The 15,116-nt window shown below is 40.0% G+C and overlaps 1 protein-coding gene across 16 annotated transcripts in view; it reads right to left on the reverse strand.

Annotated features, from left to right (window-relative positions):
- Window positions 1–15,116, reverse strand: part of KALRN (kalirin RhoGEF kinase) — a 521,871-nt gene that overhangs the window by 263,252 nt on the left and 243,503 nt on the right. For all 16 annotated transcript variants that reach the window (XM_065671413.1, XM_065671394.1, XM_065671393.1 and 13 more), the window contains 2 exons: window positions 9,216–9,347; window positions 2,735–2,965 (listed from right to left, as the gene is read on the reverse strand). In XM_065671413.1, the coding sequence (XP_065527485.1) occupies window positions 2,735–2,965; window positions 9,216–9,347 (363 nt within the window). The remainder of the gene's footprint in view (window positions 1–2,734; window positions 2,966–9,215; window positions 9,348–15,116) is intronic.

Genomic DNA, 15,116 nt, shown 5'->3' on the forward strand with positions numbered 1-15,116 from the left:
CTCTCATCCAGCTAATCAGTTTTTCAAGAGCTCTTTATGGACACTTGATATTCTATGCCTAAATACTTCATCCCTCTGGCAAGACTAACTAGAGTAGTTAGGTGAGGAATTATTGATCTCTCAAGATTCATAAGAATCTTTTCTTGGAGATGTGCCTTTACAAGCAGCTATTAATGCTGTTAATAGCAGGTGGAGAGGATGCAGAATACTTCTGGACATTGTACTAAGAACATGCAGCATAACAAAACCTGCCCCTATGCACATCTGCTTTTAGGACAAGATTGATACAGAACAGCTGACGTGAAAAGAAAGGTATAGACGAACAAGTGAGGAAGTGTAAATTCTGACGCGGAGATCATGTTTCACCAGAATTTCTACTACGCTGGCGGCAGAGGGTGAGCCACAGGACATCCTGACCAAGAAAACTGCATCTGTGAGAGCACCCTTAATTTTGTGCTGGTGAAAAGGGAAAAGGAGCATCTTCCTTACAGAAACTACACTGTATCATTATGTATCTAGAAGACAGCAAAGTCTAATAAACTTAAGGCTCTCCTGCCAAGATCTGTTCTTCCACATCTTTATTTTCTAGACTTAAACCAGGAAGAACTCAGTAAAGGTTATTAAGTTTTGTCAAGACAACAAATTGTTAAAGATAAATGTTATTTATGATTAGTGACAATATACAGGTAGACAGCTTCACCTGCCAACTGATGGGCATTTAAAAAAATAAGCATAATAGGAATTGCATGACAGCTATATAGGAGGTGATTATTTAAAAAACAAAAAACAAACCAAAATCAAACCAAAATCAACATACTCGGATATCTTCCTCCTCCTCATGGAATCTACACTTCATATTTCTATGTAGCTGATAATTTCATTTATGACTTACAAAGCATTTATCTTGAATAGTACAGATGTTTCATGAACAGAATGATTCATCTCTTCCTCTCTACTTGCTAAGTAGGACAAAGAGATGCCTCCAGTGTGTGCTAGGACAGAATCATGTCTGTCATTAAGTTGTTGCTTCCCAGATAATAACTACCCATTAAGAGAAAAAATTTGGAAGATTGCTGCCAATAGAACTCACACAGAGTAATGCTCTCTAAAGTGACTGTACTCCATAACTATTATTGCTTGTTTCTTTTTCTCTCACTAAAAGTCACAGTATGTGCAAAAGACCTGTTCCTTTTGAAAACCAGTGACACAGCCTCATTGCCTTCATATGTGGGAAGTAAAAGTCTGAATGGTTTTCATAAAGAAAATTCATATACACTTCTGCTGACTTCAGAAGATGTAAGAGAGAAAGTTACGGGTTGGAAAGATTGAAGAATACCTAGGATAACATGGATTCCTATTGACATTATATACCACAACTGGAAAAAGGACAACACCATCACGATTTACAATCCTTGATTTTTGAGATTTTAATCCCAGAATAGTATGAACTTCGTACACTTTGCAGGGAGTATTCTAACTGAATTCCAAGTACATGCTTTATTTGATAAATAGCTTATGAATTTCATTACCGTGCAGTATGATTGCTGACACATAACAAAAGTGAAATTCCTTAAATTAAGGATCTGTTACATTAAGTCCCAGTTTTAGTTATATATATGGTATAAATGTTTGTATGGTTTTACAGGAAAAATTGAGCAGCTAGAAATTCTGGCAAACTTTTCAAGACTGACAAAGAAATGGTCATACATATTTGCAAAGGACATCTACAGCTGTAGTTTGGTCTCTGTTGGTGTACTTCAACTACGGCACTAACAGGTCCACAAATTTTCATGTTGAATAAAAGTTGCCTGTCTCCTGTCCTTGATGGTTCATGTCTATTTTGCATGTGACAGCTTTGTCATTCCAACTCCACCTCGTTTTTCACTTGGAGGAAGGGAATGGCATAGAGAACCCCAGGGACATTAGAATGTTCCATAAACATGATTAGAGCATTCAGCCTCTTCATTTAAAGCAAGTACCATATTGCAACCAACATCTGCTTCAGGCCATAATGGGGCCCTTAAACAAACCACACCATCCTGAACGAGCAGAGCTCCATAACATCTGTTGATTGTGCTTGCATTATCTGGCAGCTACTAATGTGGCATCTCATGCATTCCTGTCAGTTACACTGTTGTGCTGGTATTCAAATGGATTCCTTTGGGAGAGAACAGTTATTCACCTGGAGCCTATGTCCTCAGAGATGAGCCCGTACTGTATAAACTGTATTTCTGTGAAGTGGGCTCTGCACGTTGGAGTATGTGATACATTTGAACCAGCACATTCATTGCACAGGTACATGGACTCCATAAGTGGTAATAATGCAAAGATCATCTAAACACCACCACTAAAAGGTCTGTATCTGTACTGTTTACACTTAGGAAGGTGAAATATACCACAGCTTGATTGCTTTTTACACTTGAAATTTTTTTCTATTCAACCTCACTTTCTCAGGAACAGCAGAGTATGCTGAGCTAATTGCTCACTTGTGAAAAATTAACCACTGAAAATAGTGTCATATTCTCAGGGGGAATGAACTGATCAATAATTAACAGACTGACTGATGATTTCCAACATGAAACCAAGAGGTACTGAAAGGTGCATTAGGATTTTAGCATAGATACAGCTGCACGTGAAATCTTGGTTATGGCAATATCCTCTAAATGAGTCAGCAAGCAGTCTTTATGGCTGCAAAGAAAGGACCATTCTTTATCTCCTTTACTAATGATATTACCTGTTGAACATCCTGCTGGAAAACACAGAGCTGCAGCCTTTGGTGTAGCCGGACCTTTCTGTGTTGCCAGATGCTCTCTAGGCGCCGCTGGTGATGCAGGACCTCATGTACCACATCCAACACCTGGTGAACAGCCTTGGAGTAGTTTGCAGTAGCAGTGAGGGATTCAGAATTCCCAGGGCTCAAGGGACGCTGCAGGACATCCAGCAAGGCTTTTCCATCCTGGCTCACCTGAAGGAAGAAATAGGTCTACTTCGTTGGACTGGTACTTAAACATCCAATAGCCAAGAGAGAACAGTCTAGCTGACTTTTCTCTCCTGTGTGTTTTCCTTATTTTAGACAAAAAAGAAGAAAGACCTCATAACATCTCTTTTTGACTTGTAGTTACACATTCAGCACTTGCTTTCACTTCCTAGTGGGCCTGCTGTGTAACTCAGCAGGAGCACAGATACTGTACTGCTCAGACTGCATACAGAGATCCCAAGACTATTACAGACACTTGGGCACTGAAAATTCTTGACATACACTAGTTGATGACAGGTAGCATTTGCAATAGCATGCCTATTTTTCTGAGGAGGTGGCATTTTTAGAAAACCACAGATGGCAGAGTCATTCATATTCTGTATGATAAGGGAGAGTCCTTTCATCATCGGATTACTAAGTATATATATACATTGGGACCTGTGACATTCCAATTCTGTATTTCATTCAGTGGCAGTGAAAAATAAATTAATATATGATAGCGATTCTTTTCTTCCCCAGGAACAGCTCAGAGGGACCTACAGTCTCCATATTCAATGGGCTACAAAGTTTGCTGACAGATGCAAAGCCCTCTGCACATGTGCAATCTTTTCTGAGCATACTGAAACACATTTGCAGATCCAAAGGCATTTGGGCATTAAAAAAAAAACACAGAACACCAGATTTTTTAATGCCAGATTTTTTCCTGGAACGTTCCTGGAGCATTTTCATATTGCAGGGGAAAATGAAAAATGGAACCATAAACCCCAAACTGCTATTAACAAGTGTGTGCATGCGCTGGTTCTCTAAAAATGGCTTTCTGAATTATTTTTCAGTTGCAGATTGCAAAGTTAAAATATTTTTTTCAATAGAAATGGTAAATGAGAACATGATTGGAATCCCTCTCCTTTTCCCAAGCTGCTTTTCCTTCCGAAACAAACTGCAGTGAAAATGACAAGATTTCCTGAAAAGTGTTTTTATTTCTATGCAATCACAATTCCCAATCTTGCCAGAGAATGGCTTAATGAATGTTTTTCATCCAGTTTTAATTTTTAACTTTACCAGTCAAAGTTAAAACACATCTCAAGGATGTCCAAGTCTCATTCAATTCCCTATTATAAGTTGCACGTTCAAATGTAGCATGTTCAATCCTTTAATACCCAAGCCTGTGTCCTTTGCCAAGCCATGCTATGTGTCCAAGTCTTCTGTAGCAGTATATATATGGTGCCTTTTCAGAGAAATCAAGAGAGCCTTTGAGATTTATACTGGAAAAAGTGGGAGTCAAATCTCATCACATTTATGACTATTAAGTGGGCTTAGGCAGATCCTTGGAGATTTTTTTAAATATTCAGGGCAATTTGGAATTAGGTCAGGAAATAACTGGAGAATCCATAGGGAGTGGCTTTCCATACTCAAATTCAGTTGCAGCTGAAGACCAGCTGGAACAATTTGCACATGCTGGAGCCTTCTGGGGTCACAGAGGGAATGATTGTACTCGCCAACAGCGGTGGATAATGGTGATATGAAGGAGGATTTTAGGCAGAAACTCTGAAGCACAGGTGTTAACTTGGAAACATTATGGAGGTGGCAATAGCTGCTGGGCAGGAGGCAGCAGCTTCTAAACAATAAAGGAGACAAGGCATGCTATATTCTGTTTTATCTGTGGGAAGATATCAGCCACAATTTAACCAGGGAAACAGAAAACCAATGCTATGCACACACTTGGAAGCAGAAACTCACTCTTTGCACTGGCTAAATTCACTGTGTGAATTCAATATATTCTTGTTACTGGACTTTGGGCTTAAGAGTTGGTCTGAATCTGTCCTTGGATTGTGTTACAATGCTTTTAGTATAGTCGCTGCTGATTTACACTGACAGAATCACAATTAACAATAAAGGTTTAAAAGTTTATCAGTAAAAGACACGACTGCACAGACAATATGACAGACATGCTTTACTCAGGACTAGTTTCCTGGAAACTTTGCACTATAATATAGACCTACTCATACCTACACCATCTCCCAGCTGCAGACCCTGCATGTCAGTTTTTTGCCTCCTGGAGGTATAAACCTTAAATTCTTCCATTTCAAAGGCTCAGATCCTTTGGTATACTAAACATAACTGATCAAAGCATCAGACAAAATTCATTCATCTTATGGAAAAGTGCTTTTCCAGAGCTGCCTAGTGGGTGAATATGACCACAAGGCCTTTACAATGAAAACTCTCAGTGGTAGGAGCAGTGAAGAACAGAACGGTTGTTTCAAAGGCAACAGCTTGTATGCCCCTACTTCATCCAAAGCTGAAACTGGATGATGTCCTCCCATATTTGCCGTGTAAGGGAAAGAGTGAGTATACTTCTGCATTCTCTCTTACTCCTTTTTCTTCTATAGGATTTAGGTTTTCATCTATTGCATGATAATTTGTTCCTGTTGTCTAAAAAGGCTCAGAGATTAGAAGTTATGATTTTTCCCTGATGGGCATAGCCTTCCAGTTATTCTCTGCACAGCCAGAGGTAAACGCCAGACCTGAAGTGCTTGTGTTGTCCTGCTAATAATAATCAGTGCAAGCCAGAGGCTATTAGAAGTGTTCTCCTGCTTTCCAAATTACATGCTTGTCCCATCATGCTGGAGTAGCTATATGGCAAGGAACACAGTGGCAGTCGGGTAACCAGCAGTACTCAGTATTTGCAAGGATTACATACATACATATTCCAGGATTTTGTATCTTCTGCAGCTCTCAAGTTCTTTGGCTTAAAAGTTTTCTTTTCTGAAAGTATTTTTGTTGTGAACATTACTGCATTCCCAATCAATGGGCGCACAAAGTTTGTGCTGTCAGAGTTCATAGATGAACAGATTTCAGAAAGGAAGGCAACAGCTTCATTAACTTAGAACCTACCTCCTTCGCTCTTTCAGTAATACCTCTGTTCTTCTTATAACTGCAAACATAAATCACCAAATCTCTTCATGTGAATCTTTTGAATTTCTCAAAGACCAGGCAAGCATCACAAACCCAGTTTAGCTGCATCACTTCACTTACATCTCACATTGTGTTTTTAAGAAGTATTGCAAAATTGTTAAATTTAATAGACCTGCACCCAGCATGACTTGCAGTCTCTGTGAGGTGTAAGTCCCAGAGCTGCGTTTGTGAATGCAAATTTGACCATTTCTCACTTATTTTGAAAAGTAATTGTTGCTAGACTCTCTGGGAAGGTTTAACTCACCACCTGGCACAACCTACATACACTCCAGTCACATGGTGATATTCCTACATTTTGTCTTCACGGTAAGAGAAGGGCTAAGACGGGCAGCATGCAAATGCTACTGCAAGTTATGTGATCTTGAGTGAACCAAAATAAAGATTTTGTTGTGTTAGGGGAATAATCTCGATGGATGCTGCATATATGTATTTAGGGAATAAGTTAAAATCTGCAGATATCCTATATACTGGGTCAGAAAGACCTCCAAAGCCTTTGCAAGTGACTGGACTAATAGTGCCATCTGTGAAACAGTTACAATTTGCACTAGGAAAAAAAAAAAATTGGTCTTTGGAGCAAATACATCATGCCTGTAGGAACAGACAATAAAGTACAGTTAATCATACTGCAGAGAACAGGATGCTGTTATCATCAGCCAGGCTCAAGCCTGAGAAAACCTTTCTCTCTCCCCCTCCCTCCTTATCTTTATCAAATCGGTACAGTTGTCAGTAAGGGTGTCCCAAGTTTGTCTCTTGCTGTTAATCCACTAGAAACACTGGTGGAGCACCATAAGCACACTCTGGATAGAGTCACCTAGAAGAACGCTTCTTGCAAGAGGGGAATTTGCTAAAGGTATATGTCTCATGTGCATCTCCTCCCTCCAGCACTGTTCTACCCAAAGTAAAAGCAAGAGCGCCACTTAATTCTCAGAAGGAAGAACGCCTGCTCTGCCAGCAGTTTGGCTTGGTGCAGGAAAGGATTGCTTAGCTGTGGATCACATATCAGGTCTGTGGTCTCTGTCTCTGCTATTTCTGAGATTCACTCAAGTGCAGTAAAGGAAACAAGGCAATTATGGCTGCAACCATGGCAAGGTGGAAAAAGAGAGTCTCCCTAAGGTTCTTTGGGCATCTCTTAGGTTCCTGCAGTGAATCTGAACTCCTTTGTTATACTCTGTGACTGAAGACAATAGGCCCATATATCCTAGCAATGTTAATATCCTATTAAATATTCATATGAAATGATTATCCATTCATTGCAAATTTCTTAGAATTATACAAATAGAAACAGATTTTCAAAGACTCAGAAGGACAAGAAAGGAAAGAAAAAGCTACAATTTCCATCCCACCGTAGAGAGCTCTGAGGGAAGGAACATTATTTTCTATGGGCAAGGGGCATTATCTAGATTGAAGAAACAGGCATGTGGATAGGAGGCAAGACTCCTAAGGCCTTTCAGCTCACCACGTAGCTGTAGGAAAAGGGATGAACCTTTCCAAAACAACAGACTATAACCTTTCTGGCATTTCTACATACTATTTAAAAATGCACTTATTCGTAAAATAATATAGAAATGTTTTAAGCAGATGTGTTTGAGATGAGTTATAGCTTTCTGACAAAGCATCAGCAAAAGCAATATCCATGTTAAAGGCTGCTCTTGGTTATGAGTTTTAAAAGAATTTTCATTTCACAAAACCTAAGATTGATAAAATGTCAGTTTCAAACTTTTTTTATTTAATCATAATTTAATTAAACACATGTATAAAATTCACCGTTGCAACTGGAGGTCAACAGGACCGTTCTGTATTTGCTCACACAATCTGTTCCTGAGAAATCTCAGTATCTAATAAGGAATTGCTCTTTGTAACTGCAGCCTGGACCTGCTCATTCTAATTGACTAACTCCCAAATTCTTGCAGGTGTTTGGAAAATAGAGATTTCTATCTAAGATTCCTTACATTTATCATCAAGATACCTGCACAATTTCACTGAACGAGTGCCTACCACCAAGCCTAGATTAGCAAATTCTTTTCTCTTATATTTATACTATAGATTTTTCCAATAACATCTTGACTAGAGTAAGAGCTGAGCATGGAGAAGAGTTGTTCTATTGTGTTCTGGACTCTTCACTTGGTAATTTACTAACTGTAGCGAGCACTACAGTCCAGCTTGGAAAATCCTGGAAGGAGCAAAATCACTTGGTATGCAGAAAAACAGTCAAAGCACATCACAGTGCAGGGAAATGAAAAATACAACTAAACCCAAGCATTCAGGTGATCTGTGAATTACTTTCCAACAAGCTTGAGTCCTGGAGACACAGAAAACAGTACAGAACAGATAACATACATGTCTTTCCAGTCCAGGGTAATTTGTAGGTTGGCCCATGCCTAGGGTAAACAGATAGACTAGCCTTATTCCTAGAAGAGTACTCCCAGATGCCAGGGAGGTCGTGCAGCCCCTTTGCAAAATAAAGTGGACTAAACACAGACCCTGGTCTGTACAGTCAGATGTACTGAATGCTGGATGTTTTTCAGTGTCTTTTATTGCATGCTAAAGCCTTAATAGGGGAAAAAGCAAGTGAAGAATTTTATGGGGTTTTTGACAAAATGCCAGAGAATATGGTTTAGTATTAGAATCCTTGGCGCCCTCTTTCAAAGGAAAACAAAAACCACATACCCTATTTAGGCCTGAGATATTTGACAACAGTATACACAAATATAGCTGATGTTGCTTAGGGACATGGTTTAGTTATGAACTTGGTAGTGTCAGGTTAACGGTTGGACTCAACGATCTTTTCCAGTCTAAGTGATTCTAAAGCACAGGTTTTTTCAGCATTTATTGTAATGAGGACCTGACATCTCTGTGGTTTTGTATATCGAAGGAAAAAGCTTTTGGCACCCTCTGTTCCCATTAGCATACCTGTGTTAGAGCCAGGACTCATTCACAGAAGAAAAGTAAAAGGGCTAAAGCTATTGGTGGCTTAGAGATCCCCTGTTCAACAAAGGCAGTGAAGCAGCTCTTCTTTGGGGTGCCAACACTAGCTCTAGATTTGAATTCTGTATGTGATTTGTCCCTCAGATTTGTCCCATCATGCCCTTACAAGCACATTGCTGTGAATCACCTCCTACAGCCTGGGATTAGATCTGACCCCTTGAAACAATCACAGAAATGGAAAGCAGAACCTATCCTATTTAGAAAAGCTAAGCTCCAAAATGCAGTCAAGTATCTGTTACCACTTAACAGATACTCACATTCTTCTCTGGGAAGCACATACCTCTGTGTAGGCCTGTGTTACTTGTTCATACAGGGTCTGATGATGATGGATGGCCAGCTCCAGGTCTTGCATTTCTGAGGGGAGGCCTCCTTCACTACACATTTTGCACCAGGCATCCACACCTGAAAGGAACTGGAAAAATTCCAGGAACAATGAGCAACATCTCATCAACATTAGAAAAGATTGTTTATACAGTGCCACATATGACTGCCACAAGGGCTAAGGAAAAGAAGTTTATAAAAGAGTCCTTTTGGGTATCCTAGAACAGTGTTTCCTCAGTACCTGAAGTACATGAAGAACACTGAGACCAAAGGAATGTTTTCCATTTCTTCTGGATTAAAAACAAATGTTCCAGGCTCAGAAAACACTCATTCTAGGAATCTCTGCCTACCACACAAGGAGGCTACAACACTGCATTCCTAAGAGGAAGGCTGCAACACATTTAGAAAAAAAAAACCATCATCATGAAACACAGAAGACACGGTTACAGCTGTATTTGGCATTGTCTCCAGCTGTCAATCTTCTTTCAGTTGCTTACCTGTCCTTTACACTATTAATTTAAGCAAACAAAAACTCCCATTAAAATCAATGCTGACATTCCTTTCAGTGACAGGCAGACAGTCTGCATTTGAGCAGTGTCTAACCCAGGGCCAGCTCAATGGGATTGCTAATAGGATACCAAGGCTTTAAAGCCCTCGCTCACACATTTGATTCTGGCCCAGGTCAGCAATGATCAGAGACCGTTACCATCTGATGGCTGCTAAGCAGCCAATGTCAAATGAGCTGCTGGTCTCAATCCAGTTCCTGGTGGGCAGACATCCATGAACAGGGAGAAAAAATTCACTGCCATTGCAATTGATATGGGTTAGCACCTTGGTTGGAAGCTCTAACAGACAGCCAGAAACTGAATGGCTTTGGGGAGAAGGGGGATGGAAAAAAATATTTTTCCACTCTTAAAGGCCTCCAAGGCAGTGAGGATGCACTTTGGCAGAAAAAATTAGGGAAGCTCTCTTGGGTGCTGCTTGTTCTGTAAAATAAAAGAGGAATTTAGTCTCCAAGGTTCCCAACCTGCTTTTCTTTTAAGCAGGACTTAGTTCAATGACACAGCTCATATGTTCATATTTTGTCCATACTAACTGCCTAATGCCACCTCATTACTTCTCATTAATATTTTCTCTTCCTCCACATTTCTGTTAAACAAGCCTGCTGTACTTCATGGCTATTTATTAAAAAAGAACAGCCAATTATACAACAGATGCAGTGCCCTGTAGGGTGAACACAGAATGTCACAAACCCACCCCCAGGATCACAGCTTTATGCACTCATGAAGTGTTCACCTGTGGCTTGTTAGTAAAGCACTCACAGCATGAGGGGCTGCGAGATTCAAAGCAAAGAATTTCAATTCAGCTCTGACTCTGCCATCAGCATCCTTTTTTATTAGCAGTTTAAAGCTATTCACTATGCTGCTATGTAATCAAGCTTATAAAGTGTTTGCACTGTAAACGCTTTCCAGTGCACAAAGATTCAGTGACAAAGATGAATTCCTAAACTTTCCCATCTACAAAGTACAAATCTAACAGTGAAAACTGCTTTCTAGAACACCAGAGGCAAGGATGGCAAGCTCTCTTGCGCTGGTTTGCCTCTTGATCTGTTGAATGTCTTCAGATGAGATCTGCAAACACCTTGCATAAAGCTGAAATCATCATATTTTGTGCCAAGGTAGTGGAATTCACATCATTTCCTACGCAGTTGTAAGAGCATAGAGCTGAGATCAATCCCTTCTCTCACTGTTACATGAACCTCTTGGTCAAAAGAGTGAATAAAAGACCTTTACACATCATAGACCACTGCTCCTGCTGCTGGAATCACACTGTTACTGCTCTTATCAAAACTGCTGAATTCTACCAATTTTAGTACAAGTCTTCTCAGTTATATATTGCCATATCCCCAGACTGTGATTTGCTCAGTAGGTGAGAGAAGTCTCAAGAAGATCCTATGCACATAACCACATTTCCACCTTGTTGTCTCACATCTTCCTTTTGTGTATTTATTGTATATAGACAATGCCACATCAACAATTACATCGGTAATTTCACTTCTGCCACTAGCAGGAGCAGTTGATATCATCTGTTTTTAAGAAATGCAACCTATCAGTGTTTTACTTAATACCCTAAGACAGTGTATAGTGGTCTGTGGTGTGTGTATAGATTCACATAGGGAGACCAAATGGGGTTTCTTAAAGATTTTTGTAAAGTCTTAGTTGATACCATAGGACTATTGATTCGGGCATTTTGAAAAAAGCAGCTACATGTCCCAGACAACCAATCCTATTTGGGGCTGCATAAAAAGAAGTGTGATCAGCAGTCAAGGGAGGTGGTTCTCTCCTAGTCCACTCTTGTGAAACCCCACTTGCAGTACTGTGTTCAGCTCTGGGGTCCCCAACATAAGAAGGACATGGACTGGTTGGAGCAAGTCCAAAGGAGGGCCACAAAGATGATCAGGGGGCTGGAGCACCTCTCCCATGAAGACAGCCAAGAAAGTTGGACTTGTTCAGCCTGGAGACAAGAAGGCTCCTGGGAGACCTTAGTGCAGTCTTCCCATACCTAAAGGGAGCCTACAAGAAATATGGAGGGACTTTTTACAAGGACATGTATTGACAGGACAAGGGGGAATGGCTTTAAACTGAAAGAGGGTAGATTAGATATAAGTAAGAAGTTCTTTACTGTGAGGATGATGAGGTACTGGAACAGGTTACCCCAAGATGATTTGCCTGCCCTACCCCTGGCAGTGTTCAAAGCCAGGCTGGATGGGGCTTTGAGCAACCTGGTCTAGTGGGAGGTGTCCCTGCCCATGGCAAGGGGCTGGAACTGAGTGATCTTTAAGGTCCCTTCTAACTCAAACTATTCTATGATTCTATGGTAATTTTTATTATTTGTCACACACTGTGGCAAACACAGAGAAAGACTAAATGTAAGCGTTCATGCTAGAAACATATTCGTATCACAAAATCACTATTTGACAGAGTTGAAAAAGATACATCAAAAATTGTAAATTGCTGTTAGGTCGAAACAGGAGCTGTTACTGTTCACCGGATACTAAATATCGTTTGAATTAATTGCTTAAATTTGTAGTTAGCCCATAGACTAGAATAGTTCCTGCTGGGAACGTAAAAGCTCCTTAAATACGATTTGAAATGACAGGCTCCAATAATTGCCCATGCTTTTCAAGACTTAAGGAAAGATTAAGAAAAATTTCCCCTAAAAAATAAAAAAGTCCCTAAGGCACATTTGTGCCTCTGATTCAACCCGAAAGTAACTTTAAAGAAACAACCTATGCTTACTCCTGAGTCACAACCTATTCACCTAAGTTGCAAGTTCTGTATTAGGCCAGGTAAGAATGTATTCTCAAGAGCACTTCTTAGGAACTTTATTCAGGGACTGCTATGCTGTATCACCTGGTTACTCCAAAACACAGCTCAGACATTTTATAGTCCACATTTCTCCACATTTTTTGCAGTCTTTGCTTACTGCTTCCTAGGCCTCTGTGTGGAAGCTGTAGGATAAGCAGGGTAGTATAGGCCACAGACAAATTAAAACCAAACTTTCACGCTCCAGAATGCCTGTGGGGAAATATGGGAGTAAGGCCATGATACCATTTCCCTCAGTGAACTATAATATCTCTTGTGCCCTGAATATTTTGTATGAGGCCACTTGTATGTTTCCTGTTGTTGTTTCTGGAATTGTCCCATTTAATGCAGAAGTTACTGTGGCCTTATCCCTGCATCTTCCAGATATCAACTGGCTTTTCCTTTCCTCCCCTTCCTCAAATTCTTCCTCATCTTTTGCCCTCTTCCCCACCTCCGCCTTTCACATTTCCTTTCCTCAAATACGAGAGTTCAGGATGTGCTTAGAGAAATCCAGGCAGAGATGAGAGATGAGAATAGTAGTCTTCCTGGTTGGGGAGTAGGGTAATATGAAACAAATGGTCAGGGATCATTTTTCAGAGAATCAGCATAAATGTCTAGCCTGTGCACCTATCACCTACTACTTTAAATAGTATTACTGCTCTTGCAAGTCTGAGAGTAGACCGTGACCCAGAATTAATTGGTTGAGGTCTCTTGGCTGCTTGAAGACATTAATTTGTTCATTCTGACAGAATCTGTAGAGTGAGCATCTTATGAACGCTTTAGCACACTTTCAGAGATTACATCCAAGAAAAGGAGGACACCTGGTATGTCTGCTTTCCCCATCTGGCAGTTAGTGGGCTGGAATCTCATCTGGAGTAAATAAGTACAGTTCTCTTGAAATCACAATGAGATAAGGCATGCTCTCCTACGTACTCTTGCAACTTTGAATAGCCTCAGACATACCTAAAGATACAGAAGCAGATTGTCTTTGGCTAGAATATCTCCGTGTGAGCATGTGGGTAAGGGAGTGAAGTGAAAAAAGAAGTAAAAAAACCCAACGAAACAACCAACCAATAGATTTGTAGCAGGTGGAACTGAGGGATATTTGGAAAGCAGCACTATTGAATATCCTGAGTTGCACCTTGATCTGGACATAGTCATTATTTGGGGTTTACTTTACTGACTTTAGATCAAACACATGTGCTGAAGGAAGCCTGGCTTTAAGCTAAGTTAGCAAGATTTGTCCTGTCTTTCTCTTCTTGATGATGGTTTAGTATATACAAATTGTGTTTAAAAAATTCAAGGAAGACACACGTGCACATGTACCGGAAAAAAAAAAAAAAAAAAAGGAAGAAAAAAGAAAGAAAAAAAAAGGAATTAAAAAAAAAAAAAAAAAGCAAAACAGAAGCGCTTTGATCCAGGAACTCATTCAGCTAAGTCCCATTCAACATGCCACATGTATCTGCTATAAGAGCCAGGAAAGCAACGTGATTCTGAGGCACATGAAGACAGATGTGAGGTTCAATTCTCAGCAGGGTTGACTCAGCCTTTTATCCTTCCAAACCAGACAAATTGTATTCTGTGCAATTTTCTGTGTGGGGTCTTTAGGAAGAGACCTTGAAAAACAAGTTGCTTCCTGCTCAGCTTGCGCATTATAGAGATCATAGAGCTTTTCATAAATCTCTGACCCAAGCCAACAACTTCCTTGCAATCTGGGGTGTGCCAAAGGCTGAAAGATTACGGTCCTAAAAGACTTGCTTCCTGTTGGCATCACAGAAAGCTTCAATCAATAGGAAGGAATGAACAAAGAGACTGTAGCAGCTTATCACTCTGGAGAAGGAAAGAAAATCTGTGTATCTGATCCATATGAGGGAAGCAGGGGTACAGTGTGGGTGATATGTTTGAATCCACATCAAGATTACCTTTACTGACAGAACAAAGGGAGTGAGAAAAGATTTTATCTGTGACAGAGGAAATAGTGAGTTTATCTACATCTTTGCTTCAGAGATTTAAGCCTTATTTATTATAAAATAATGAAGCCCTGGTCTGACTTTAAAAAACCCTGGGTGATGCCAAATAGCCACATTTAGAATGAATAGGCAACAGAGTAAGTTACAGACCTAATCCCAAATATGTCACTTTATACCATACAGAGGTCAAATGACCAAATTATTAGCATTCAAGTCATTGGTTTATCTACCAAAGGTACTAAATCAAAGCCGAAATTTTAGTTCTGGCTACTGGACACACTGGCTCCCTTTTTTTTTTTTTTTTAATTTTTTTTATTTTTTTTTTTCACTGAAGTTTACAGCTTTCACATCAGCGCTTATCTTCCACTGAATTTTCTCTTATTGCAAGTGAGGAGCAAGTGCTGTTCATAATTAGCAAATTCTCCTGTTTGTTAGCAATGTAAGACTGTCTTCTGTCACACAGTATGAATTTCTTAAGCTCCTTATGAAGAGGAGTCCTTATGCCAAGGCAGGACTGGGTTTTTC

The sequence above is a fragment of the Lathamus discolor genome, chromosome 3 (genome assembly GCF_037157495.1).
Source record: "Lathamus discolor isolate bLatDis1 chromosome 3, bLatDis1.hap1, whole genome shotgun sequence".
Lineage (NCBI taxonomy): Eukaryota > Metazoa > Chordata > Aves > Psittaciformes > Psittacidae > Lathamus > Lathamus discolor.